Genomic DNA, 25,729 nt, shown 5'->3' on the forward strand with positions numbered 1-25,729 from the left:
CCTCACCTGGGAGCCCAGGCCTGTGTCCACCACACGTACACAACCTTCTTCACACACACACACACACACACACACACACACACACACACGGCCCTTTTATCTCTGAGCAGGCCGCCCTCACGGCCTCCCAGGAGAGGTAGAAACTGTGCCGGTAGCTAATTGAGTTTATTCCCTGTGTATTTTTAAATGGCCATCGGCAAAATATGGGTAGTTGAAGGTGAGACTTCTGTGCAATCATGAGAGGCGGGAGGAACAGAGTGAGAGAGCCACTTGGGGACAGTATGTTCCAGGCTGCATTCTGCTAGTTCAACGGCTGCTTTCTCCCTGGTCTTTGACCTCCTCCCTTCTGTTGTAGTAATTGGTCAGAAAGTCAACATAGCTGCCAGGATGATGATGTACTACCCAGGAATCGTGACTTGTGACTCCGTCACCTACAATGGCAGCAACCTCCCAGCCTACTTTTTCAAAGAGCTCCCACAGAAACTCATGAAAGGCGTTGGGGATCCTGGACCCGTCTATCAGTGTTTGGGACTTAATGAGAAAGTGTGAGTGTGGGGCATTGATTTTGTGGGATGTTTTTTTTTTTTTAGTAAAGTGGGAAAATCATGATAGCAAAAACCATCGGTCACCCATGTCTGATTTGCATCCAGTTTATGAAATAGAAATCTATTCCTTCCCCAGAACAAGGCCCAGATCTCAAAATCCTTCATCTTTCTCTATCCTACTGATAGCATAGCATGGTGGACAATCCCATTCTACTCCCACTGCTGATAATCTAAGGGTGACTCTTCACAGGTAGTACAACCCGAACAGAGAACCCCTCGTTTGAGTATCTTTTTGGCCCCAGATGGACACAGTGGCCAACCATGAAGTATTTACTGATCATACCAACTATGTGGCGGGCATTGATGGGGCGAAAACGGTATAAGATACTGTCCCTCCTCTAGGTCTTTAGTGAAGTACGTTCCCCGGAAGCCCAGCTTAGACACATAGGTATCACCTTGGAACTTAAAATCCTTCAGTGGCTTCTGGTCATCTTCATGATACCGTTCAAATCCCTCAAAATGACATACAACCACCTGCCTTTCCATCCTGTCTCCTCCTGTGCCCGCTCCTCTGGGCTGTCTAAACAGATGGTCCTCCCTAACCCCCACCCCCTCTCCAGTCTACTGGGACAACCACAGTCAACCCAGCACTTTCCTCCTCTATGTCACTCTAGCACCCATCATGGCTACTGATCTGATCGATTTTCTTACTACATTATGAGCTTTTTGACAATAGTAGCTATCTCTTGTTCATTTTTATATGCCCAGGGCTGGGCACACAGTAGGCACTCAGTAATAACAGGTAAAGGAATGAGTCACATGGAAAGTGGAAAGGTATTATTCTTTATATTAGCGGGCTAGAATCTAGGTCTTAAAGGGTCAGATAACAGAATCAGGGCTGCAGTTGGTTCAAGGAGTCTTTATTATTCATCTTTGTATTCCCAGGGTTCAGCACTGTACTGGGCATGCGTAGACCATCAATAAAATGCTGTCTGAATAAATGAATGAATAACACTAATTTTTTTCTGAGCCCTTATTAAGTGTTAGGTATTTTACCTCAAAAATATATGATTTATTCTTAGTATCAGCCATATCGGGTAGAAACTATTATTATCTCCACTTTATAAATTTAAAAACTGAGATTCAGAGACATGATGACTTGTCTGTGGTCATAAATCTAGTGAACAAAAAGCCAAGGTTCAAAAGGCCACAACAACGCGGCATTACAGGCAGCCACGAAACCTTAGCGGCATGCCACAGTAAATATTTACTTATGCCACAAATCTGTGGGAGTCAGCTGATCTTGGCTGGGTGTGGCTGATCTTGCCTGCGCTTGTTCACATGCCTGGGGGCCAGCAGTTCGTTGGCTGATCCAGGACGATGTCGGGGTTGGGGCGGTGGGGTGGGTGGGCAGTTTGGCTGACATAAATGAGACGATTTGGCTCTATGTGTGTCATCCTCCATCGGGCTGGCCCAGGCATGTTGTCACGGCAATATCCGAAGAGCAAGAGAGAGCAAACCCAATGCCCAAGCATTTGTCAAGCTTCTGTGACATGTTTGGTAATATCCCATTGGCAGGGGCACCTGGGTGTCTTGGTTGGTTGAGCGTCCGACTCTTCATTTCAACTCAGGTCATGATCCCAGGGTCATGGGATTGAGTCCCACGTCAGGCTGCACAGTGAGTGTGGAGCCTGCTTGAGATTCTCTGTGTCTGCCTCTGCTCACTCTCTTTTTCTAAAATAAAAATTAAAAAAAAAAAGACTTACATTCCATTGGCAAAGCATTCACAAGGATGAGCCCACAGCAGGAAGGCTCTGCAGAGTGACAGAGCCCAGGGCATGGATACAAGTAGGGGTCAGAGGTGGGGCCATTCACACAGTCAGCCTCCCACAGAAATTCAGGACCATCTGATCCCAAAGTCTGCCTCCTCATCGTTTTTCTATACCATTTCTGCAAATAAGACAGTGTAGAAATACACATACAAATATGAACAGGGCCTGTGTCCTGCCCTGAAAGTTCACAATTTAATGGGGAAGACCAACATATACAATACACAAAATTAGCTGTGTATGACACGGAATACACAGTGGGCCAGTGTATATATACTGGCCTGGTTATAGATACTAATTTTGCCAGGATCCTCTGTTCCCGTCCCCACTCCCTATGGGATCTCAGGCAAATAAAACTCTCTGCACCTCAATTTTCTCACTTGTAAAATGGACATAATAGTGATTTCTTAATAAGGATTTTGTCAGGAGTGAAGAGTGACATATGGGTAGAGCACTTGACACTGTGCCAGGCACACAGCACGTGCTCACCAAGGGGGGCTGTTACCATCTGAGCACTTGGTGGAATCTTCCCAGGGTGTGAGACAATATCCACCTCTAAGGGTCTCATGATGGTGTCTGGTTTCCCTAGAAAGGGGCTCAGTTCTACCAAAGCAGAGTCGACACGCATTTACTGTGTCAGGCACTATGAAAAGGTCTATGTACGTTGTTTGGACCCTCTGTTCCCAGGTAAGAACTTCTCTTTCCTCCTCCCCTTGGCGTCTGCGACCCTGAGTCAGGGGAGAGAGTCTCCTTAGAGATCGAAAAGGAGACTTTCTGGGAACTAAAAATTAAACACTCTTGCTCTCGATATGTCCCTGTTCTGACTCTAACGTCTTTTCTTTTCTCCTCTTCAGCATGTTTGGTATGGCATACCTCATCTGCAACAGAAATGAGGGCTACCCTTTGCTGGGTAGGTAGTAGGCCTTGATTTTTAAGCTTCTTTATTGAACTATAACAAAACATACCGAAAAGTATACCAGTGTGAAGTCTGCATCTTAACGAACTATCACAAACAAGCATACGACCACTTTGCAGGTCGAAGAGATAGAAAAATAGTAGTGGCCTGACGCCCTCACGTGCTTTATCCGTCACCCTTTGCCCGGGACCTCTAACACCCGAGATGACTCAGGCCCCTTTGTGACAGTCACACAGGGGAAGTCATACACTGTGTAGTTCCATATGCCTTCTTGTAATCAACTCTACTGTATGAAATTCATCCACTGTGCTACTTATAGCTGTAATACACTCATTTTCACTGCAGTGTAGTATTCCGTCTCATAAATAAGCAACAATTTATTCATTCTGTCATTGTACAACATTGGAGTTGTTAACAGTCCTTGGTTTTTATGAATAATACTGCCGTAGAGATTCTCGTATGTGTCTTTTGGGGAACTCATGTACGTGTTTCTATTGAGCAGAAACTGTTCAGGACAAAGGGCACAGGTTTGGTAGATGAAGCCAAATAATTGTCCAAAATGGTTGTATTTACTTAGATTCTGACCAACAGTATTGTGAGAGTTCCTCACCCTTACCAACAACTGAGTTTTAAGTATTCATAATTTTTTAAATTTTGTTGTTGTTGTTGTTTTGAGAGAGAAAGACAGCGTGAGCAGGGTAGGGTCAGAGAGAGAGGAGACACAGAATCCGAAGCAGGCTCCAGGCTCTGAGCTGTCAGCACAGAGCCCGACGTGGAGCTCAAACTCACAAACTGTGAGATTATGACCTGAGCCGAAGTCGGACGCCCAACTGACTGAGCCCCCCAGGCGCCCCAAGTCTTCATAATTTTAATAACTCTGTTGGGTGTACAGTGGGGTCTCATTGTGATTTCCATTTGTGTTTCCCCGATACGGTTGAGTTCCTTCTTCATATGTTTGTTGGCCATTTGGGCATCATCTTTTGTAAAGCATCTGTACAACTCTTTTGCCTTTTTTCGGTTGGGTTGTATCTTTATCATATATCTGTGGAAATTTTTTATATATTCTGGAAACGGGTCCCTGTCATTTGTTTGTACATAACTCCTCCCATCCTGTGCTTGCCTTTTTACCCTGTTAGTGATGTATTTAATGACTAGAATATTTTATCTTAATATAATCCGGGTTACCAGTCTTTGACAGTTAGTGCTTTTGTATACGGTTTAGGAATTTCTCATCACCCAAAAGTCGTGAATATATATTTTTAGATTCTCTTCCAGAAATTTTGTTTTACCTTTGACATTTAGATCTGTGATCTGTCTGGCAGTGGCAGTGATGTTTTTGGGATTCTTGGTGACAGGGAGCCTATCAAGAGAAAGCTAACTCGAGACGAGACGAGACAGGGAACGGGGCCTAAAATGAGGTAGGGCTACACCCCCTGGGGGAAGAGACTGTCGTGAGGATAGGCCTGTGGATTCCAAAGCAGCCATTTCCAGAGCACTTATAATTTTCTTCTGTTAGATGAACATCTCTAAAAGTATCATCATAAGTTAGATCCGGGTCCTAACCCTGTGAGGACAATCAGGAGGAGGCCCCGTCCCACACTTTGGGAGAATATCGGGACAGAATCTTGATTTCAGCAGAGCCTAAAAGAAGGCAGCAGTTCCAGAAAGGCAAAGGGTGCTTGGATCAGCAGCAGTGTGCTTTTCAGAGTCTAATCACTTCTTGTAAATACAGATTTCTAGCCTCTTGAAGGCTGCAAAGGAGAAGGAAGGCTCACCCTTACCCTCCTCCGAGGCCTTACTTCCCCTCCTACAGTATGATCATTGTGATAGTGACTGACAGCAAATGGAATCCCTAACCCCCTTGTATAAGACTGAGGACTCAGTCTGACAGCCGCAGCAGGACACGTTGGCACAATCTGTGTATACTTCTCAGTCTGGTCTGGTCGCCTCTTTGCCCTGATTCCATCAGTGCGAGGTAAAGATCAAGTCCACGTGTCTTTCCTTAAAGCTCCAGCCAGAAAGAAACTGTCAGAGGTGAGGACTACAGGAAATGCCCTTCTTTTACAAGACTTCCCGTACATGAAATCGTATATGCTCACCAACAGCATAGATGTCAACAAAACTATAGTCAAAAAGGGTCCCAGATATTAGGGCCTTGTTGAGATAGAAACAAGGTGCATTACTTCCAGTCAAGGTGACTTGACTTTATTTTAGAGTCCAGCTGAAAGACAGCTGATAAGGCCTTACCTGTATGTGAGCTGGAAGATGCCGCTAGGTGGCCTTCTGGACTCCATCTTCTGAGTTACCTACGTGAGGTTCCGGCCAAAGAAGAGCATGACACAGCTCACAATACTGAAGTTCGAATGAATTTTCAGGAAGGGAGTGTTTCCCCCAAATGAAGCAATAAAGTCTGCGGAGGGGTTCTCACTGAACCATGCCCAGAAATTTACATTACCAAGTAAACACTTAGCTGCTTTGTATAAAACACCTAAGCATAGAGTCATGGCCCTGGTTTTCACTAGACACTAGGTCACACCTGGCTGGGCTGTGTGTTTACTCTGTGAACGGGTATCCAAAATGGGCCCCCAGCAGTGACCAATCCAGCGAAGAAGGAGGAGCCAGCCCTGAAAGGTTCCCAAGATCGTGGGCTGGGTTTCAGATTTCAGGCTTCCTATTACATGTATTTAAAAACATGTAAGAAAAAGAAAGGTCAGGGCTGTGACCCAGGTGATGTTTATTTTCTTCTAAGTTTTCCATCTTTTTCATGGCGAGCATGTGTGAATTTCATAATCAGAAAAAGATCATAATCTATTTTATAAAGTAGGTTGATCCTGTGATAGAAATAATCTACACATGGAGTTCTGAAAGCAAACTGAATTTTCTTAGCACTTAAGTTTCCAGTAGCCCTGAGATAAGGATAATTTCTCATTTATAGAGAGCAAGTTTCTTTCACAGAATTAGAAATAAAAAGATTTTTTCGATAATCATTTAATGCAGGAACCCTAACTTGAATAAATTTATTTCCCGATGTAATAATCTGTAGATTACTTCCAGTGTGCTATAAAAGAAAAGAGAAAGGAAAAGAATACAAACACCAGGGTCACACAGCCCTGGTTTAATTCTGGGTTGTGTAATCCCAGCAGTTTGCTACCTTAAATCTGAGTTTTCTACACTAAAATCAAACGGACATTATGATGAGCATTCTAAAAATACGTGGCCTCACAGCATGTGGGGATCAACTAAAAACTGTAAAACCACATTGTTAACTGGAGAGCCCCAGAGAAAGGTTTCAAACATTTTCAAAGTGTACGGGATCTCAAGAAAGTTCATGAGCAGTTCTGTGGAAATGCTAAAGGTATTTGTAGGAGGGGTATCACCGTGTGCTTGTTTTCTACGTCGAGACTATTTTATGTTGATCAGGTTTGCTCCCTTTTTAAACAATGCAAATAACAGGACGTGATAAGGAGATCAAATACTTCGTGTGTAGCATGAAGGAGTTTTTGGTGTCCAACTGTAGCCGAGTCCTAATGTACGAAGGATTATCCGGATATGGGAAGAGCCAGATACTTACGGAAATTGAGTATCTGGCCCAAGGTGAGAACCACAGGTGAGTGACTTGCAGTGATCATTTCTTGAGAACTCCGAGAATCCTGATGTCCTTAAGACTTTCCTTCATTGTAGTGCTCCTCTCCTCGATGTGATTTGCCTTATGTAAACTACCCGCAGTCTGTCAGTTATTGGGCACCATGCCCTCTGTACTCAGTAAGTAATTAATGATAAACAGATTGAACTGAGAAAATGAGAAGCTGGGCTGGCCCCTGGGGATCCTGAAGTAAGCCAGGCAGGGCCTGGATATCAACATTTTAAAGCTTCCTAAGTAATCCCAGTGGGCAGACAGTTTGAGGACCCCTGGCATGCACGTTGAGAGCGAGGTGAGAACAAACCAACACAGAAATGTATCCAGCTGGCTGGCAGAGAATCACTAGTCCAAACTGTTTAGCCCTGTGCATGGAAATAGAGAATAATAGACCTCTGGATTCTCCTTTGGAAGGCAGAGCTAATGTACTTATCTCACCCTGTTCATGTGTTGTCATACAAGAAATGTCAGGAGGGCTCTCTGGGAGAGCCCATGTGGCAGCCTCATGGCAATAGACAGCGTGGCACTCAGTAACAGTGAAGGTGACTGAGATGATGGCGATGGTGCCTCATTTCCATTCACCATAGAACCTCAAGGCTCTTATAAACCTTATATGAACTGCACTTCTACTCTTTTTTCAATGTCAAGCCTGGGAAAGGCCAGTTTGTACATATCTTTAACATTGCTAAGGAGAGAATGCGTAATAACCAGAAGACATTTATTTATTCCGTCACTTTCTTGAGTACCTACCGTGTTCCAGGAACCGTTGAGGGCTATATGTGTCTGTTTGCTAGACTTGTCGTAACAAAGGAGCACAAACTGGGTGGCTTAATAAACAGCCATGTACTGCCTCTGAGCACTGGAGGCAGGGGTCTGAGACCGAGTGGCAGCTGGGTTCGTCCCTCCTGGCGGCTGCGGGGGCCAGTCTGATCCACGCCCTTTTCCATAGCTTCTGGTGGTTGGCGAGGAATTGTTGGTCTTCCTGGGCTCTATCTCTGCCTTTATCTAATGTTCTCCCTGTGCCTTGTCTGTGTCCATTTCCCCTTCTTATAAAGAAACTAGTCATCCGGGATTAGGGGCCCATCTATGCCACTATGACCTCATCTCAACTTCTGTAACTGTGTCCGTAATGACCCTATTCCCAAGTAAGGTCACACTCTGAGGTACCGGGGGCTAAGACTTCAACATACGAATTTGGGGGGGGGGCACATGAGTCGACCCATGACAAATGCCAGTGCCCCAGAGACGAATAATATCAGATCCCTGCCCTCAAAGAGCTCTCACGGAGAAGGAGGGAGAGGATGAAAATCGGATCGGGGAGGCCGGGGAAGGAGGTGTGCAACAGCACGCTGCTGGGGCCAGGACAAAGTCAGCCTCGTACGTAACGCAACCTCGGGGCTCCGGGGACGATTTCCAGGAGGCTGTACCTACGCTGAGATCTGCAGATAAGCAGGAGACGAGGGGTTCCCGGGGCTGTGAGGGGTGCTAAGCTTCCAGGCCGGGGAGACGGCCCGCCCGAAGGCACGGGGAGAGGAAACCGCTCTGGGGATGCAGGGACTTCGCACCAGTTTGTCTGGTGGAAGGTGGACCGCTGGGCAGAGTAGCAAGAAATAGCAAAGTAGACCTGGAAAAGGCTCGTATGTCACATAAAAGTTTAGACTTCTACCTTTTGGCAGCGGGAGCCACTGAAAGCTTGCAGATACGAGAGGGAACTGGCGTCCATCCTGAAATGTCAGGCTTCTGTAAAGGTGATGCGTTGAATCATGGCGCCGGGCAAGGGAAGTAGCATGTTACTCAACAGTGTGGGTGAGAGTCTGAGGGCCTAACACAAGGTTAGGGGGGACGGCCGGAGAGGGCAGAGCCAGGGTCACTTACAAGGGCTCAGGAACATAGCGGAAGGAGGGAATACATCTGCAGCAGGAGTAAAGAACAGCTTCCAGATAATATAGGAAATTTCTGTTGTGACAACTGAAAAAACCAGAGCGTTTCTTCCTTCTTTATTATTTTCAAAAAATACATGTAAGAACTCTTCTGCTTCTTGGCTTTCTTATGAACAGGACTATTACCATCGCGTTGACTAAGATCAGCTTCCATCAAAATTTTTATACCATCCAGATATTCATGGCCAGTGTACTAGGGCTGGATACTTGTAAACATTATAAAGAACGACAGACCAACCTTCAAAATAAAGTCATGACACTGTTGGATGAGAAGTTCCACTGTCTTCTGAATGACATCTTCCACGTCCAGGTGAGTCGCTGGATTTGGTACCTGCAGGAAGGAGAGACAGCAGCCCCTGGTCTGGTGCCTTAGCAGCTCTTTGCCATTTACTGTCTTTTTCCTTTCTCATGTGGAGAATCTGGGTGATGAGGAAATGGTCCCAAATGGCTTTGAACGAGTATCCACCTTCCTGAGACACTGGAGGGATCTAGAAAATCCAAAGCCTGATGTTTCGTTTTTCTCTCTCCTTCCCGTCAGAGCTGCACTGGACTAGCTGGTCCAGGGACAGAGTCCCTCCTCCGCAGGTGACGAAGTCTCGCCAGTGCGAAGACAGAGAATGCCCCGTTGCTTTCCTGTGTCCTACCAGACTCGGTGACATAGAGTATGACCGCTGGAAGGGACTTTATGGATTATCTAGAGCACGAGGATTTGATGGCACAGAATGCGAAAGTGATTTGCCCAAAGTCACACAGCTAGTAGCGCCCTTTGCTATTTTCCAATACTTAATATTCTTCCAATTCTTTGTACAGTTCCCTATTTCACGAGAGGTTTCCAAGATGACCATGTTGAGAAAGCAAAAACAGTTGGAAGCGTTGTTTATGAAGATCTTGGAGCAAGTAAGAGCGGCGGTGGGTCAGGTAGGGGGCGAGGCAAACTGGGAGGTGGCCCGAGGGGTTCAGATGCCACCGGCATAAGGCTTTGACCTGTGTGAAAGCTCTCCTACACATCTCGCATCTCAAGTCAAGAGTGTGTTCAGAATTTAACTGTGCTTGAAAGGGGTCCCTTTAACATTACCTCTGGGAGTTTGGCTTCTCCTTAAAACCAGCCCTTTGTTTTTCTCGCTCTGTGACAGGTGCCGTATGTCCAGGTGGCTACGTGTGTAGGCTCCGTAGTCAGACTACCAACATTTGAACCCACAGGCCTATCACTTGCTACCTGGATAACCTTGAGCAAGTTAACTTGTCTATGCTTTTGTTTAACAGGGAGCCAGTAGTACTTGGCTCACAGGGTTGTGTAAACACACTTGGAGCAGTGCCTCCTTATCAGAAACGCTCCACCTTAGCTCGCTCTCTGAGTAATCTCATGACAACTCACTGTATACTGACGATCACCACATTTGTTTTCGAGTCCTCACTTCGTTCATAAGCACCAGAACCACATTTCCAAGAACCTTCCATTGGTAACACGTGGATATAGTAACCCACGTTCAGATCCGTGTCTAATACGGAATTTTTCCTACCGCAGGGCCCCTTCTTCCTCATTCTGATCCCTGATTTAGCTAATGGCAAATTCATTCAGGCACCGTTTAAAGTTATCTCCACTCTCTCCCTCGCCAGTTGCCATTTTTACTACAACCACTCAGTCCCCCTTCGGGACGTCTCCGTCCTCTCTTCCCTGCTGTCGTTCAGGTTCTGTCTGTTTGGACTGTTTCCACGTCTTCCCAGCCAGGCTCTGTGCCTCAGACCTCCCCCCCCAGGTCACCCTCCACGTAACTGCCAGAGTGTGCGAATCACACCAGCCTGTGCTTTATACTACCCAACTCCCTCCCCGTGCGAATGACATCCAAGTCAAAAGTGTTTGGGCTTTTTGCTTGTTTTTTTTAACCCGAAGAAATGCTATTCATCCTTCAAGGTCACTTCTTTGGTGAAAACTCCCCAAAGCATGAGGCGTGACTAATCCTTCTTCCGCCCCGCTTCTGTAACACTTTGCACATACTTCTTCTTATATTTAGCAGACAGCATTACAATCTGTTCCTTGTATGCGTTTCTCTGCCTCTCAGGAGATTGTGAGTTTCTTAGGGCAGAGAGTCTGATTCATTTTTATATTATTACCGAGCAGCACAGTGCCTGGCACATTATAAACGATCAATACAAGCTTGTGAGCTTGTCTGAAGTTTATAACACAGCTGTCTCCTTCTCCACTTTGAGCAAATAAGCCAGGCATTATGAGTGACTTCAAAATGTCAGGCTTTGGACTGTTTGCATTACAAGTATCCAGAAAGTGTCTTTAAAAAAAACATGGATTTACAGACAACAGCAATGACAACAATAAAAATAGTGGTTGCCAGGGGGAGGCGGGAGGGGGACGAGTGAGATAGATAAGGGATTAAGAGGACTCCTGTCATGATGAGCACTGAGTAATGCATAGGATAATTGTACAGAATTGCTGAATCATTATGTCGTGCACCTGAAGCTAGTATATATTTGTTAATTATACTTGAATTAAAATAAAATCTCTGGGGGCGCCTGGGTGGCTCAGTCGGTTGAGCATCCAACTTTGGCTCAGGTCATGATCTCACGGTTCGTGGGTTCGAGCCCCACGTCGGGCTCTGTGCTGACAGCTCAGAGCCTGGAGCCTGTTTCAGATTCTGTGTCTCCCTCTCTCTCCGACCCTCCCCTGCTCATGCGCGCTCTCTCTCTCTCTCTCTCAAAAATAAACATTTAAAAAAATAAAATCTCTGTAGAAAATGAAAAAACAAAAACCAAAAAAGCATGGATTTATTAATTCTATGCCTAAAGATTCAAAGGGACTTGGGTTGTGCCTCGGACTTTGTTTAGTTGTTTGCTTTTGTTTTAAAACTCCTCAGTTGTTTCTGATATACCGTCTGGTTCGGAAACCACCACTGACCTACGCTTTAAGCGCTAAGACAGTGTTTGGTCATTTATTCTCTGTGTGACCGTTGCAGGTTACTTCACTGAAGTCTCCTCAGCACACAGCTTCAATAGTACCGGTTCCTGGGAATGTCGTGAGGAGTAAATGAGTTAATTTATATAAAGAGCGTCACACGGTGCTTGGAACATAACAAGTTCAATGTAAACGTTGGCTTTTAGTCACATTAGAGGCAAACCAATTCAAGCTCCTCATTTTAAATATGAAGAAACCAGGGCCTATGAATTCATGCTTTTTGAGTTCCTGCTTTACTCTCAATTTTAAAAAATTTTTTAATGTTTATTTTTTAATTTAATTTTGATTTTAATTAATTAATTACTTTCTTTCATAGTTTATTGTCAAGTTGGTTTCCATATAACACCCAGTGCTCATCCCCACAAGTGCCTTCCTCCATGCCCATCTCCCCCCTCCCCTTCCCCCCTCCNGGTTTGCATTTATGTTTATTTTTGAGAGGGAAAGAAGAGCATGATTTGGGGAGGGATGGAGAGAGAGGGAGACACAGAATCTGAAGCAGGCTCCAGGCTCTGAGCTGGCAGCACAGAGCCCGACGAGGGGGTTGAACCCACAACTGCGAGATCATGACCTGAGCCGAAGTCGGACATTGAGCCACCCAGAGGCCTTTACTCTCCTCAGTTTACAAATGATTCACTGACAAGGCCATCATAGAGAGAAGACTCTTTTTTCTATCTGCCCCATATATTTTTTTAATGTTTTATTTATTTTTGAGACAGAGAGAGACAGAGCATGAGAGCGGGAGGGGCAGAGAGACAGGGAGACACAGAATCCGAAGCAGGCTCCAGGCAGAGCCCGACACGGGGCTTGAACCCACAAACAACAAAAACAGTAATCCTAACCTCCCCATTAAGTAAAATGTCCTCAAGGTCAATGAAGGGCTAAATATCCGGTAACAGAACAGGGCTATAAGAGTAGACTTATCATGTATATGTGATAAAACAGGTTATAACACTTTATGAGATCGTCTTATGTAGTTTGAAATTTTAAAGTAGCCTTTGCTGCTTTTGTTTGTAAAAATGTGGAGGGAAAGAATGGGAACCCAGTGTCTTCCCCAAGGGGACCAAAGAGCCGGGTGGAGTATTGACAGTGGGGAAGGACTTCTCCATTTCGACAGCTCACACGGTGGGACACAGGGCCCGCTCTGCAAGGGCTGACACTAAGAGGTAAGCTCGTGTTTAGTTTACTCCTGTAGCCCCAGCACCTACGACAGTACCGGGCGCTAATAGATGCACGATAAATGCTTAATGAGCGAGTAAATCATTCAGACTAGTTAGGGCAAGGTAGCCTACAAAGGAAAGGGACGTGTGATGTGATTTCAAGGCAACATGGACCCCACTTCAGGCGAGAACAGCATGAACCAAGTCCGTTTCCTTCAGCACTGTGCATGTAGCACTGAGCCCAGTAGGTGCTCGGTCAATATGAGTTGAATACATCTTGGTTGAACAACGATCAGTTGGATTTCCCCAGGAGCTCTTCTTTGCTGATAGATTAAAATGTTGATGGCTAGATGACTTGCGGTAAACAGATCAGTCATTTTTATGTAGTGGGTGCTTTTACTGGCTACAAACCCATTGATCCCACACATTATGTTTACACAAAGCTTTGACTAAGGAAGAAAACCCCTTCCAGCCAGCTTTGTCCAAGTCGCGACAAGTTCCGAGTTAGTGGACTCTATATTAATACAAAGGAATTGGAAAGAAGACTTTAATTTAGCACCGCAGACCTCAGTGGATATACATGCGTATCCACATGCGTGAATAAGAAAATCCGAAGCCCCACGGCATTTTTCTGTTTCTCCACCTTGTGCAGACAGTGAAAGAGGAAAGGATTATTCTCATCATCGATGAGGGCCAGTTTGTCGATTCCGCCTCCTGGTCGTTTATGGAGAGGCTCATCCGGACTGTCCCTATCTTCATCATCATGTCCCTGTCCCCCTTCGTCGACATCCCCTGTGCAGCCGCCTGCGCCATGATGAAGAACAGGAACACCACATGTGTCACCCTCGGGGCCGTGCAGCCGAAGGACATCCGCAACAAGGTCTGCCTAGACCTCAACGTCAAGGGCATCCCCAATGAACTGGACACGTGAGTACCCCGTTTGTCTCCTGAGGGCCTGACATCCATGTCCATCCCCCAGACCCAGACTTCATCGGTTTCCGCAAGGGGCATCTGTAGGTGCCTATTTCGGTGTGGTCACTGGTCCCGGTGTTCAAAGGAGCCATTGGTGGTTGGTATAGACCCTGTGCACCTTCTCCTTGGCCCCTGTTATGCTTCCTCAGACTTTGCTCAGTGACGTCAGTGTTGCTTCTCTTTCGTCGTGCTGGGTACGGGCATGCTCAGTGTAACCGGCGGTGACCAGGGGCATCGTCATGGGAAAGTGTCACAAAAGACAAACTGGTGAAGCTTAAAGACACAACCTATAATAAGCAAGGTCTCAATCAGCTCGCAGTACTGTAGTCTGGAATGTTCTCTGTCTGTGGCAGGTGTTGAAGGCTGGCTCTTCACTCACTGCTTTCTGAGTGTCTCAGGGATTCCTCCACTGGGGCACAGACACCGGTTGCCTTAACAGCATCAACAGTGTCCCTGCTTTAGCTGTTTACAACCCACCTTGGTATCTGCATCCGTTCGTTCTTTCTTTTTAAAAAAAAAAAAAATTATATTTATTTATTTTTGAGAGAGAGAGAAACAGAGCATGAGCAGGGTCAGAGAGAGAGGGACACAGAACCCAAAGCAGGCTCCAGGCTCCATGCTGACAGGAAGAGCCCAACACGGGGCTCGAACCCACTCAACACAAGATGAAGACCTGAGCCGAAGTCGGACACTCAACCGACTGAGCCACCCAGGTGCCCCTGCATCTGTTCTTTCTAATAAGTTCTCCTTGCTTCTGGAGGAAAGAGGTCTTGAATGAAGTCCCATTTAAAATAACTCCAGGCATGAACTTGGCATGGTCTCTCCCTTTGTTTGTCTCTTGCTCTGTCTCCTATCTTTTTCTCTATGTGTGCGTTTATCTTTAGTGTGTGTGTGTCGCGCACACACGCATTTATCTTTTGATCTAGCAACCTCAATTCTAGGAACCTATCTCAAAGATATATTAACAACAATGTAAAGTGACACATGGACAACATTTTATGAAGACATTATGTGTACTAGTAAGCCTGAAAACAGCCAAATGTCCGTCTCTAAGAGGGTATGTAGGATGAAATAGGATGCGTGCACACAGTGGACTCTTACCCGCAGGAAAAAGAGTGAGAAAGATCTCCTGATACAGAGGGATGAGCAGGTACATTCTAGAGCAAGAAAACAAGGCGCAGCCTAGTGTGAGGTAGGTTCAAAATGCTGTCTGTTAGGTAACAAAGGGGTGAAATATGTCTGTCTGTGTGCACTTGTTTATATTTTTATTTATTTTTAATGTTTTATTGTTTTAATGTTTTATTTATTTTTGAGAGAGAGCAAGCAGGGGAGAGGCAGAGAGAGAGGGAGACAGAGTATCTGAAGTGTGCTCTGCCCTGATGGCACAGATCCCGATGTGGGACTCAGACCCACAAACCGAGAGATCATGATGGGAGCCGAAGTCAGATATTTAACAGACTGAGCCACCCAGGTGCCCCATGTATGTTTTTAAAAAGAAACACTGAGGGGCGCCTGGGTGACTCAGTCAGTTGAGCATCCAACTTTGGCTCAGGTCATGACCTCATGATTCATGGGCTTGAGCCCCACGTCAGGCTGACAGCTCAGAGCCTGGAGCTGCTTCAGATTCTGTGTCTCCCTCTCTCTCTGCCCTTCCTTTGCTTGTGCTCTGTCTCTCTCTCTGTCTCTCAAAAATAAATGTTCCAAAAAATTTTTTTAATTAAAAAAGAAATAAAAAGAAACATTGAAAGGATAAACCAGAAACTAACTGACATGGTTGTTTATAAGGTCAGCAAGGGAGGTAAGACTGAAGATGTACCTGATCATATAGTTTTGGCTTTGAAAAAATGTAANGGCTCTGCCCTGATGGCACAGATCCCGATGTGGGACTCAAACCCACAAACCGAGAGATCATGATGGGAGCCGAAGTCAGATACTTAACAGACTGAGCCACCCAGGTGCCCCATGTATGTTTTTAAAAAAAAACACTGAGGGGCGCCTGGTTGACTCAGTCAGTTGAGCATCCAACTTTCGATCAGGTCATGACCTCATGATTCATGGGCTTGAGCCCCACGTCAGGCTGACAGCTCAGAGCCTGGAGCTGCTTCAGATTCTGTGTCTCCCTCTCTCTCTGCCCTTCCTTTGCTTGTGCTCTGTCTCTCTCTCTGTCTCTCAAAAATAAATGTTCCAAAAAATTTTTTTAATTAAAAAAGAAATAAAAAGAAACATTGAAAGGATAAACCAGAAACTAACTGACATGGTTGTTTATAAGGTCAGCAAGGGAGGTAAGACTGAAGATGTACCTGATCATATAGTTTTGGCTTTGAAAAAATGTAAATGTTTTATGTAATTTTAAAAAATGAGGGACGCCTGAGTGGCTCAGTCAGTTGAGTGTCCAAGTCTTGATTTCGGCTCAGGTCATGATTCCAGAGTTGTGGGATCAGGCCCCATGATGGATTCTGCACTGAGCCTGCTTGGGATTCTCTCCCCCTCTGCCCCTGCTCTCACTCTCTCTCTCTTCAAAATCTTCTCACTCTTTCTTTCTTCAAAAGAAAGCAAGAAAGCAAAAGAAAGCAAGAAAGCAAGAAGGAAGGAAGGAAGGAAAGAAAGAAAGAAAGAAAGAAAGAAAGAAAGAAAGAAAGAAAAAAAGAAAGAGAAAGAAAGAAAGAGAAAGAAAGAGAGAAAGAAAGAAAGAGAAAGAAAGAGAGAAAGAAAGAAAGAAAAAGAAAGAAAAAAGCAATCCTTGGGGGCCTGAGTGGCTCAGTTGGTTAAGCGTCTGACTTTGGTTCAGGTCATGAGCTCACAATTTGTGGGTTCAAGTCCCACGTCGGGCTCTGTGCTCACAGCTCAGAGCCTGGAGCTGCTTCGGATTCTGTCTCCCTCTCTCTCTCCCCCTCCCCCACTCACACTCTGTGTCTCTCTCAAAAATAAACAAACACTAGGAAAAAAAAAAAAGCAACCCTAGAAAAGGAAAACAAATAGAAACAAATAGAGAATAACATTGTTTTCAAATGGTTGAGATGAGTCAAATATTTTCCCTTCCGAAAAGACGGTTCGTTGGGGTAAACAGGCGGCCTTTGTCCCCACTGCAGGTACCTGGTGGAGGGAAGCTGTGGGATCCCATTTTACTGTGAGGAATTGCTAAAAAACCTCGACCATCACAGGGTACTCGTTTTCCAACCAATGGAGGTGGAGGAAAAGACCAATATGACCTGGAATAACCTGTTCAGTAAGTCCCCGCCCCCCCCAGGAAGGCTCTTTCTCTCCCTCCTCCGCAGGTGTCTCCACAGGCTGCATCCTGCAGGGCCAGGGGCACTGGGGAGGTGAGGAGTGTGGGACCTGATTTCTGAGATTTCTGAGAACTTAACCTTGCCTGGGGCTCACGGAACTGGGGGGGAAAGAGTGTGCCTTGGAAAGAACCCTGGGGGAATCTCAAAGCCCAGAATCCACACTGTTCGGTGGTGGGAGAAAACTCCCGTGTTTTCCAGAAGTAAGGCTTCTAGCTCAAAGTGAATTGTCACCACGTTTCCCACACTGCGGAGACATAGGGGAGGATGAGATCTGAGATGACGGCCCAAGGGAGGCCAGTTGGAGATGTTAAGAGCATGACTTTAGCGACGGGAGAGGGAGAATGGGGTGAGGATGTGTTCCAGAAAGTGGAGGGTTAAAGCTACCATGAATGGTAAGGAAAGGTCTGTGGTGCCTGACTGGAGAGCTGGCAGTGAGGAGAAAACGTCACGCTAGCAAACAACAAAAGTACATGTCTTGACATAAAGGAGCCCGTGAAGGTTGAAGCGCTATAAGCTCTTTCATGAAAAGAGAGTATAAAAGACACAATCAAAAGAACATTTGGGCCCTGAAGCCAGAGGCCCAGTGTTCCAACGCCACATGTGCCACTTAGTTGCTAGTACCTGAGGACTAGTCACAACCTTCTTTGTCAGGCAGCGACCACAACATGGGGGTAAAGGAACTCAACTCCCTTTTCATGCATTTATTCAGCAAGCATCTACTGAGCACTTTCTCTGAGTCTGACACCACAGGAGGCTCTCTGGGAAACTCTTGGAGTTTCCATGAGGTGCCTGACTCAATAATACTGACTTTGTGGGGCGCCTGGGGGGCTCAGTCAGTTAAATGTCCGACTTCTGCTCAGGTTATGATCTCACAGCTCATGGGTTCGAGCCCCGCATCGGGCTCTGTGCTGACAGCTCAGAGCCTGGAGCTGCTTCAGATTCTGTGTCTCCCTCTCTCTCTGCCCCTCCCCGACTCACACTCTGTCTCTATCTCTCTCTCCCTCTCAAAAATAAATTTAAAAAAGCATTAAAAAATAACACTTAGCTACCTGATTTTTTTGAAAAAATAATACAGAGAGATGTTGCGCCCTTTACCCAGTTTTCCCCAGTAGAATCGTCATACGAAATAATACTGCAGTAGCACAACTGGGATATTGACATTGATGCGGTCAAGATACGGAAGGTTTCCGTGGCCACAAGGATCCCTTTCGTTGCCCATTTTGTAGCCGGGGGCAGCTTCTGTCCAACCACTCCGTCCCCCTTAACCTCTGGCAACCACTAATCTGTTCTCCATTTCAATAATTTGGTCACTTCAAGAATGTGATATAACTGGACTCATACAGTATGTGTAATCTCTCGGCACTGGTTTCCCCCTCATCTCAGCTTCCAGAAGTCCTCCATGTTGTCGTGCGTACCAGTACTTTGTTCATGTTGGTAGTTGAGTGGTGCTCCGTGGTCTCGATGCACTGCAGCTGGCTTAGCATCTGCCTGTTGCAGAATCAGGGCTGTTCACAACTTTTGGCTATTACCAAAAAAAGCGTCTACAAGCATTGTGTCCAGCTTTTTGCCTTTTGTCTAAGTTTTCATTTGCCTAGAATAAATACCCGGCAGTGCACTTGCTGGTCATATGGTAGTTGCACTGTTAGTTTTTTGGTGCTTGTTTGTTTTAAAGTTTATCCATTCTGAGAGAGTGTGTGGGGGAGGGGCAGAGAGAGCCGGGGACAGAGGATCCAAAGCAGGCACCATCAGTACAGAACCTGGAGTGAGGCTCAAACCCATGAACAATGAGATCGTGGCCTGAGCCAAAGTTGGAGGCTTAACCATCTGAGCCACCCAGATGCCCCAGTGTTTTTCTTTTTTTGAAACTGGCAAACTATTTTCCAAGTGGCTGTATCATTTTACATTCCCAGTAGCAGTATATGGAGGGAGCTAGACTTTTCTGCCATCTTTGCTCGCTAGCATTTGGTATCTAACTGTAGTTTTAATGTGCATTTCCCCAATGGCCAATGATATTGATCATCTTGTCATGTGGGGTTTTCTGCCATCCATCCATCTTCTTTAGTAAATATCTCTTCATGCTTTTTGCCCATTTTCTAATTAGATTTCTTGTTTTTTATTAAATTAAAAAAATTTTTAATGTTTATTTTTGAAAGAGAGAGACAGAGCATGAGCAGGGGAGGAGCAGAGAGAGAGGGAGACACGGAATCCGAAGCAGGCTCCAGGCTCTGAGCTGTCAGCATAGAGCCTGACGCAGGGCTCGAACCCACGAACCGTGAGACCATGACCTGAGCCCAAGTCAGACACTTAAGTGACGGAGACACCCAGGCGCCCCATGGATGGCTTGGTTTTTTTTAATGTTGAGTTTTGAGAGTTTCTAGTCCATTCTAGATATAGGTCCTTTGTCAGATTTGCAAATGCTGGGTTTGTAAATATTTTCTCTCTGTGTAGCTTGTCTTTTTAGCCTCTGCAGAGGGTCTCTTAAAGTATTCTAATTTTAACTAAGTTCAATTCTCAATTTTTCCTTTTATGGATCATGTGAACAAGAACTCTTTGCTTATCCCTAGATGCCAAAAGTTTCCCCCATGTGTTTTTCTTTGTTTCAAAGTNATAACACTTAGCTACCTGATTTTTTTGAAAAAATAATACAGAGAGATGTTGCGCCCTTTACCCAGTTTTCCCCAGTAGAATCGTCATACGAAATAATACTGCAGTAGCACAACTGGGATATTGACATTGATGCGGTCAAGATACGGAAGGTTTCCGTGGCCACAAGGATCCCTTTCGTTGCCCATTTTGTAGCCGGGGGCAGCTTCTGTCCAACCACTCCGTCCCCCTTAACCTCTGGCAACCACTAATCTGTTCTCCATTTCAATAATTTGGTCACTTCAAGAATGTGATATAACTGGACTCATACAGTATGTGTAATCTCTCGGCACTGGTTTCCCCCTCATCGCAGCTTCCGGAAGTCCTCCATGTTGTCGTGCGTACCAGTACTTTGTTCATGTTGGTAGTTGAGTGGTGCTCCGTGGTCTGGATGCACTGCAGCTGGCTTAGCATCTGCCTGTTGCAGAATCAGGGCTGTTCACAACTTTTGGCTATTACCAAAAAAAGCGTCTACAAGCATTGTGTCCAGCTTTTTGCCTTTTGTCTAAGTTTTCATTTGCCTAGAATAAATACCCGGCAGTGCACTTGCTGGTCATATGGTAGTTGCACTGTTAGTTTTTTGGTGCTTGTTTGTTTTAAAGTTTATCCATTCTGAGAGAGTGTGTGGGGGAGGGGCAGAGAGAGCCCGGGACAGAGGATCCAAAGCAGGCACCATCAGCACAGAACCTGGAGTGAGGCTCAAACCCATGAACAATGAGATCGTGGCCTGAGCCAAAGTTGGAGGCTTAACCATCTGAGCCACCCAGATGCCCCAGTGTTTTTCTTTTTTTGAAACTGGCAAACTATTTTCCAAGTGGCTGTATCATTTTACATTCCCAGTAGCAGTATATGGAGGGAGCTAGACTTTTCTGCCATCTTTGCTCGCTAGCATTTGGTATCTAACTGTGGTTTTAATGTGCATTTCCCCAATGGCCAATGATATTGATCATCTTGTCATGTGGGGTTTTCTGCCATCCATCCATCTTCTTTAGTAAATATCTCTTCATGCTTTTTGCCCATTTTCTAATTAGATTTCTTGTTTTTTATTAAATTAAAAAAATTTTTAATGTTTATTTTTGAAAGAGAGAGACAGAGCATGAGCAGGGGAGGAGCAGAGAGAGAGGGAGACACGGAATCCGAAGCAGGCTCCAGGCTCTGAGCTGTCAGCATAGAGCCTGACGCAGGGCTCGAACCCACGAACCGTGAGACCATGACCTGAGCCCAAGTCAGACACTTAAGTGACGGAGACACCCAGGCGCCCCATGGATGGCTTGGTTTTTTTTAATGTTGAGTTTTGAGAGTTTCTAGTCCATTCTAGATATAGGTCCTTTGTCAGATTTGCAAATGCTGGGTTTGTAAATATTTTCTCTCTGTGTAGCTTGTCTTTTTAGCCTCTGCAGAGGGTCTCTTAAAGTATTCTAATTTTAACTAAGTTCAATTCTCAATTTTTCCTTTTATGGATCATGTGAACAAGAACTCTTTGCTTATCCCTAGATGCCAAAAGTTTCCCCCATGTGTTTTTCTTTGTTTCAAAGTAATACAAGTTACATTTCCGTTTGTGATCCATTTTGACTTAATTCTCACGTAAGGTATGAGACTTAGGTTGAAGGTTCTCCTCCCTTCCCCCACGGATGGCCACTTGCCTCAGCATCGTTTGTTCCTTGAATTCAAAAATCAGTTGGGTGTGTTTGTTTGGGTGAATTTTGGGGTTCCCTATTCTGTTCCATTGATCTCTGTGTCTATCCCTTTGCCAAAACCATTACCATAGCCGTATGAGAAGTCTCAAAACCATGTAAACTGATTCCTCCCACTTTATTCTTTTTTCATAATTGTTTTAGCTATTCTGGTTCCTTCGCCTTTCCATATGAATTTTAGGATAATCTTGTATCTACAAAAATCTTGGAGGGATTTTGATGGGAATTTCAATATATATGCATTGTATTATATATCAATTTGGGGCAAATTGACATCTTTACTATGTTGTCTTCCAGTCCACGGACACAGAACATCTCTCCATTTATTCAGGTCCTCTTTAATTTCTTTTATGAGTGTTTTGTACAAGTGTACAGATCCTGTGTGTTTTGTTAGATTGACACTTAAATATTTACTTTTATAGTTTATTTTTTGAAAGAGAGCAGATATGTGTGTGTGCATGTGTGAGTGTGGGTGGGGGGTAGAGACAGAGAGAGAGAGAGACTCCCAAGCAGGCTCCATGCTGTCATCACAGGGACTGACAAGGGGCTCGAACCCACAAACCTCAAGATCATGACCTGAGCCAAAATCAAGAGTCCAACACTCAACTGACAGAGCCACCCAGGTGCTCCAAATATTTCTTTTTTAAAAAATATTGTAAATGTTATTGTGTTTTAAATTTTGGTGTTCATGTGTTCAATCCTAGGCTGTAGAAATGCAACTGAATTGTGCATTTATCTTGTTCCCCTGTCCTTGCTGAACTCACTTATTAATTCTAGGAGCTTTTTTATTTTGTAGAGTTTATGGGATTTTCCATGTACAAAATCATGTCATTTGCAAATAAGAACAATTTTATTATTTCCCTTCCAATTTGTATGCTTTTTACTTCCTGTTCTGGCCTTTGAAACTGGCTAGAACTTGCAGCACTAAGTTGAATAATTGGTGTGAGTAGATATTTTTGCCTTATTCCTGATCTGAGGGAGAAAGCATTCAATCTTTAAGGTTTAAGTATGTTGTAAACTGTAGGTTTTTTTGTAGATGCTCTTTTTAAGTTGAGAAGATTCCCTTATATTCCTATTTTTCTGAGAAGTTTTATCATAAATGTGTGTTGAATCTTATCAAATGACTTTCTGCATCGATTGCTGAAATTTTTCTGTCGATATGATAAATTATACTGGCTGACCTTCAAATATTGAGCCAGCCTTGCATCCCTGGGCTAAACTCCATTTAGTCATGTTCTATTATTATTTTTGTGTATTGCTTAATATTGCATTAAGGATGTTTGCAACTATATTCACGTGGGATACTGTTCTGTAGTTTTCCTTCTGTCTTTCTCTTTGGTTTTTTTTTTTAAACTTTTTAAACATTTTTTCATTTTTGAGAGAGAAATAGCAAGTAGGGGAGGGGAAGAGAGAGAGGCAGACACAGAATCCAAAGCAGGCTCCAGGCTCTGAGCTGTCAGCACAGAGCCCGACGCAGGGCTCAAACCCACGAGTGCTGAGATCATGACCTGAGCCGAAGTTGGACGCTTAACTGACCGAGCCACCCAGGTGCCCCTCTGATGTTTTTGTCTGGTTTTGGCATCAGGGCAATACTAGCTTTGTAAAATGAAATGGGAACTGTCCCCTCCTCTTTTAGAGGAAATTTCCTAGAAGAAATTGTATAAAGTAGGAGATAATTCTTTCTTAAGTGTTTGGTAGAATTCTCCAGTGAAACCATAGTTTCCCTAAACTATATACATCCTACAGAAATATAAGCATATCAGATGTAGAAATGGCCTCACTCTAAATGATAGGGCTATTTACAAAAGTTATAAGAAGTGCATTGCTCTGTCCTGAAGAAGCCTTTTCTTCATATGCACTCATAAACTCAAAGGATGGGCAGGGTTCTCCTGGGAGACAGGAGTATCTTCAAGAGGTGAAACTCCAATCTTTCTTTCTAGATAAGGAAAATTTAAGGAAAAGCCTCAACATATTTTGGGGGAGTTTTTAAATTAAAATTATAGGGCTAGTCCAATAATCTATTTTATATTCTACTAATTGTGGTCACTTTTTTTTTTGAGAAATTGGTCCATTTCATCTATGTTCTCAAATTTATGTGTTTAGAGTTGTTCATAGTATTCAGTTAATACATATTCTTTATGTCTGCAAGTTCTGTAATGATATCTCATTTCATCCCTGGTATTGGTAATTTGTATTTTCTCCCCTTCTTCTTTGTTAGTCTTACTACAGATTTGTCAATTTTCTTGATCTTGCCAAAGAATCATCTCCTTGTTTTGTTGATTTCTACACTTATCTTTATTATTTCCTTCCTTCTGCTTGCTAGGAGTTTAATTTGTTGTTCTTCGTTGACAGAGGTTTAGATTATCAGTTTTAGATATTCCTTCTTTCTTGTGTATGCATTTTTAGTGCTATAAATTTTTATTTATAAATTTACCTTGAGGTTTTCTCTTTAGTCATGGATTATTGAAAAGAATGCTGTTTCCAACTGTTTGGAGACTTTTTTGTTATCATTCTGTCATAGATTTCTAGTTTAATTCCATTATATTTAGAGAACGTGCTCTGTACAATTTCAATTTTAATTTATTTTAAATGTGTTGAAGTTTGTTTTAAGGCACAGGATAGATCTATTTTGGTCAATGTCCCATAGGCACTTGAAAAGAATGTGTATTCTGCTTTTGTTGGTAGAATGCTGTATAAATATTGTTAGATCCTGGTGATGAATGGTTGTTGAATTCTTCTTTCTTTTTAATTTATTTTTGAGAGAGAGAGAGAGAGAGCATGAGGGGGGAGAGGGGCAAAGGAAGAGAGAGAATCTTAAACAGGCTTCACATGGAGCCTGACATGGGGCTTGATCCCACAACCCTGGAATCATTACCTGAGCTGAAATCAAGAGTTGGACGATCAGCCCACTTAGCCACCCAGAGGCTCCTATGGTTACTGAATTCTTCTATATCCTGGACTATTTTCTGTCTATTAATTGCTAAGAGAAAAATATTGAAGTCTCCAACTATAATTGTAGATTTGTCTATTTTTAATTCTATCAGTTTTTGCTTCACATATTTTTTGTTTGGCAAATAAATACTTAACATTGCTATTTGTCTTGGCGAGTTGACCCATTTATCATTATATGATATCCTTCTCTCTCTGTTAATTTTCGTTGCTCCAAAGTCTACTTTCCCTGATATTAGTATACCAGGTACTCCTGTTTTCTTTTGATTAATATTTCCATGACATATCTTTTCTATTCTTCTGCTTTCAGCTTGCCTATATCATATTGTATTTGAAGTAAATTCCTTGTATATAACATGTAGTTATGTTTTAAATATACTCAGGTGATTTATCTTTCAATTGTTATATTTAGGCCATTTACATTTAATGCAATAATTGATATGTTAGGGCTTAAGTCTGCCATTTTATCTTTTGTTTCCTTTTCTTCTCCTCATGTTACTGTTCTCATTTTTTGTCTCCCTTGGCTATTTTGAGCATTCTTTAGAACTCTATTTTGATTTGTCTGAAGTATTTTTGAAGATCTCTCTTTGTATATACCTTTTTAAATGATTGTTCTGGCTGTTACATAATATATCATATGTTATCACAGTCTACTGGTATCACCCTTTTAACAATTTAACATTAGAAATCATATCCCTCTTTAAATTCTTTTACCATCTACAGTTTATAATTATCTTAAACATTTTCTCTGCATACATTTAGAACTGCATAAGGCAGCTGTTATAATTTTTGCTTAAATAGCAAACCTGATTCTGAAAACCTAAGAGAAGGGGAATCTATAGTATTTACCCATGTTTTTGCTTATACTGTTCTTTATTCTTTTCAGATGTTCTGTTCCTTCTTTTATTATTTCTTTTCTGTTTAGTAGAGAACATCCCTTACTCATTCTTTTAGGGAAGGTCTGCTGGCTACCAATTGTCTTAACTTCCCATTGTCTGAGACTATCTTGATTTCTACTTCATTCCTGAGAGATATTTGTGTTATATATAGGATCCTGGGTTAACAGTTCTTCTCTTGCAGCTTTTGGGATGAAAGTCTAGGTTCATCCTTCAGGCTTTGCTGGTGGGAGCATGAGTGGGCTACCGTTTTTTGTTTTTGTTTTGTTTTGTTTTGTTTTGTTTGTTTGGCTGGAGTA

General features: G+C 43.7%; 1 protein-coding gene across 1 annotated transcript in view; it reads left to right on the forward strand.

Annotated features, from left to right (window-relative positions):
- Nucleotides 1–25,729, forward strand: part of ADCY10 (adenylate cyclase 10) — an 80,662-nt gene that overhangs the window by 21,911 nt on the left and 33,022 nt on the right. Inside the window, exons 12-18 of the mRNA XM_077761762.1 lie at nucleotides 356–545; nucleotides 3,229–3,284; nucleotides 6,744–6,897; nucleotides 8,985–9,177; nucleotides 9,678–9,764; nucleotides 13,642–13,916; nucleotides 17,051–17,187. Coding sequence (XP_077617888.1) covers nucleotides 356–545; nucleotides 3,229–3,284; nucleotides 6,744–6,897; nucleotides 8,985–9,177; nucleotides 9,678–9,764; nucleotides 13,642–13,916; nucleotides 17,051–17,187 — 1,092 coding nt within the window. The remainder of the gene's footprint in view (nucleotides 1–355; nucleotides 546–3,228; nucleotides 3,285–6,743; nucleotides 6,898–8,984; nucleotides 9,178–9,677; nucleotides 9,765–13,641; nucleotides 13,917–17,050; nucleotides 17,188–25,729) is intronic.

This window comes from Crocuta crocuta, unplaced genomic scaffold (genome assembly GCF_008692635.1).
Source record: "Crocuta crocuta isolate KB4526 unplaced genomic scaffold, BGI_CrCroc_1.0 scaffold243, whole genome shotgun sequence".
Taxonomy (NCBI): Eukaryota; Metazoa; Chordata; class Mammalia; order Carnivora; family Hyaenidae; genus Crocuta; species Crocuta crocuta.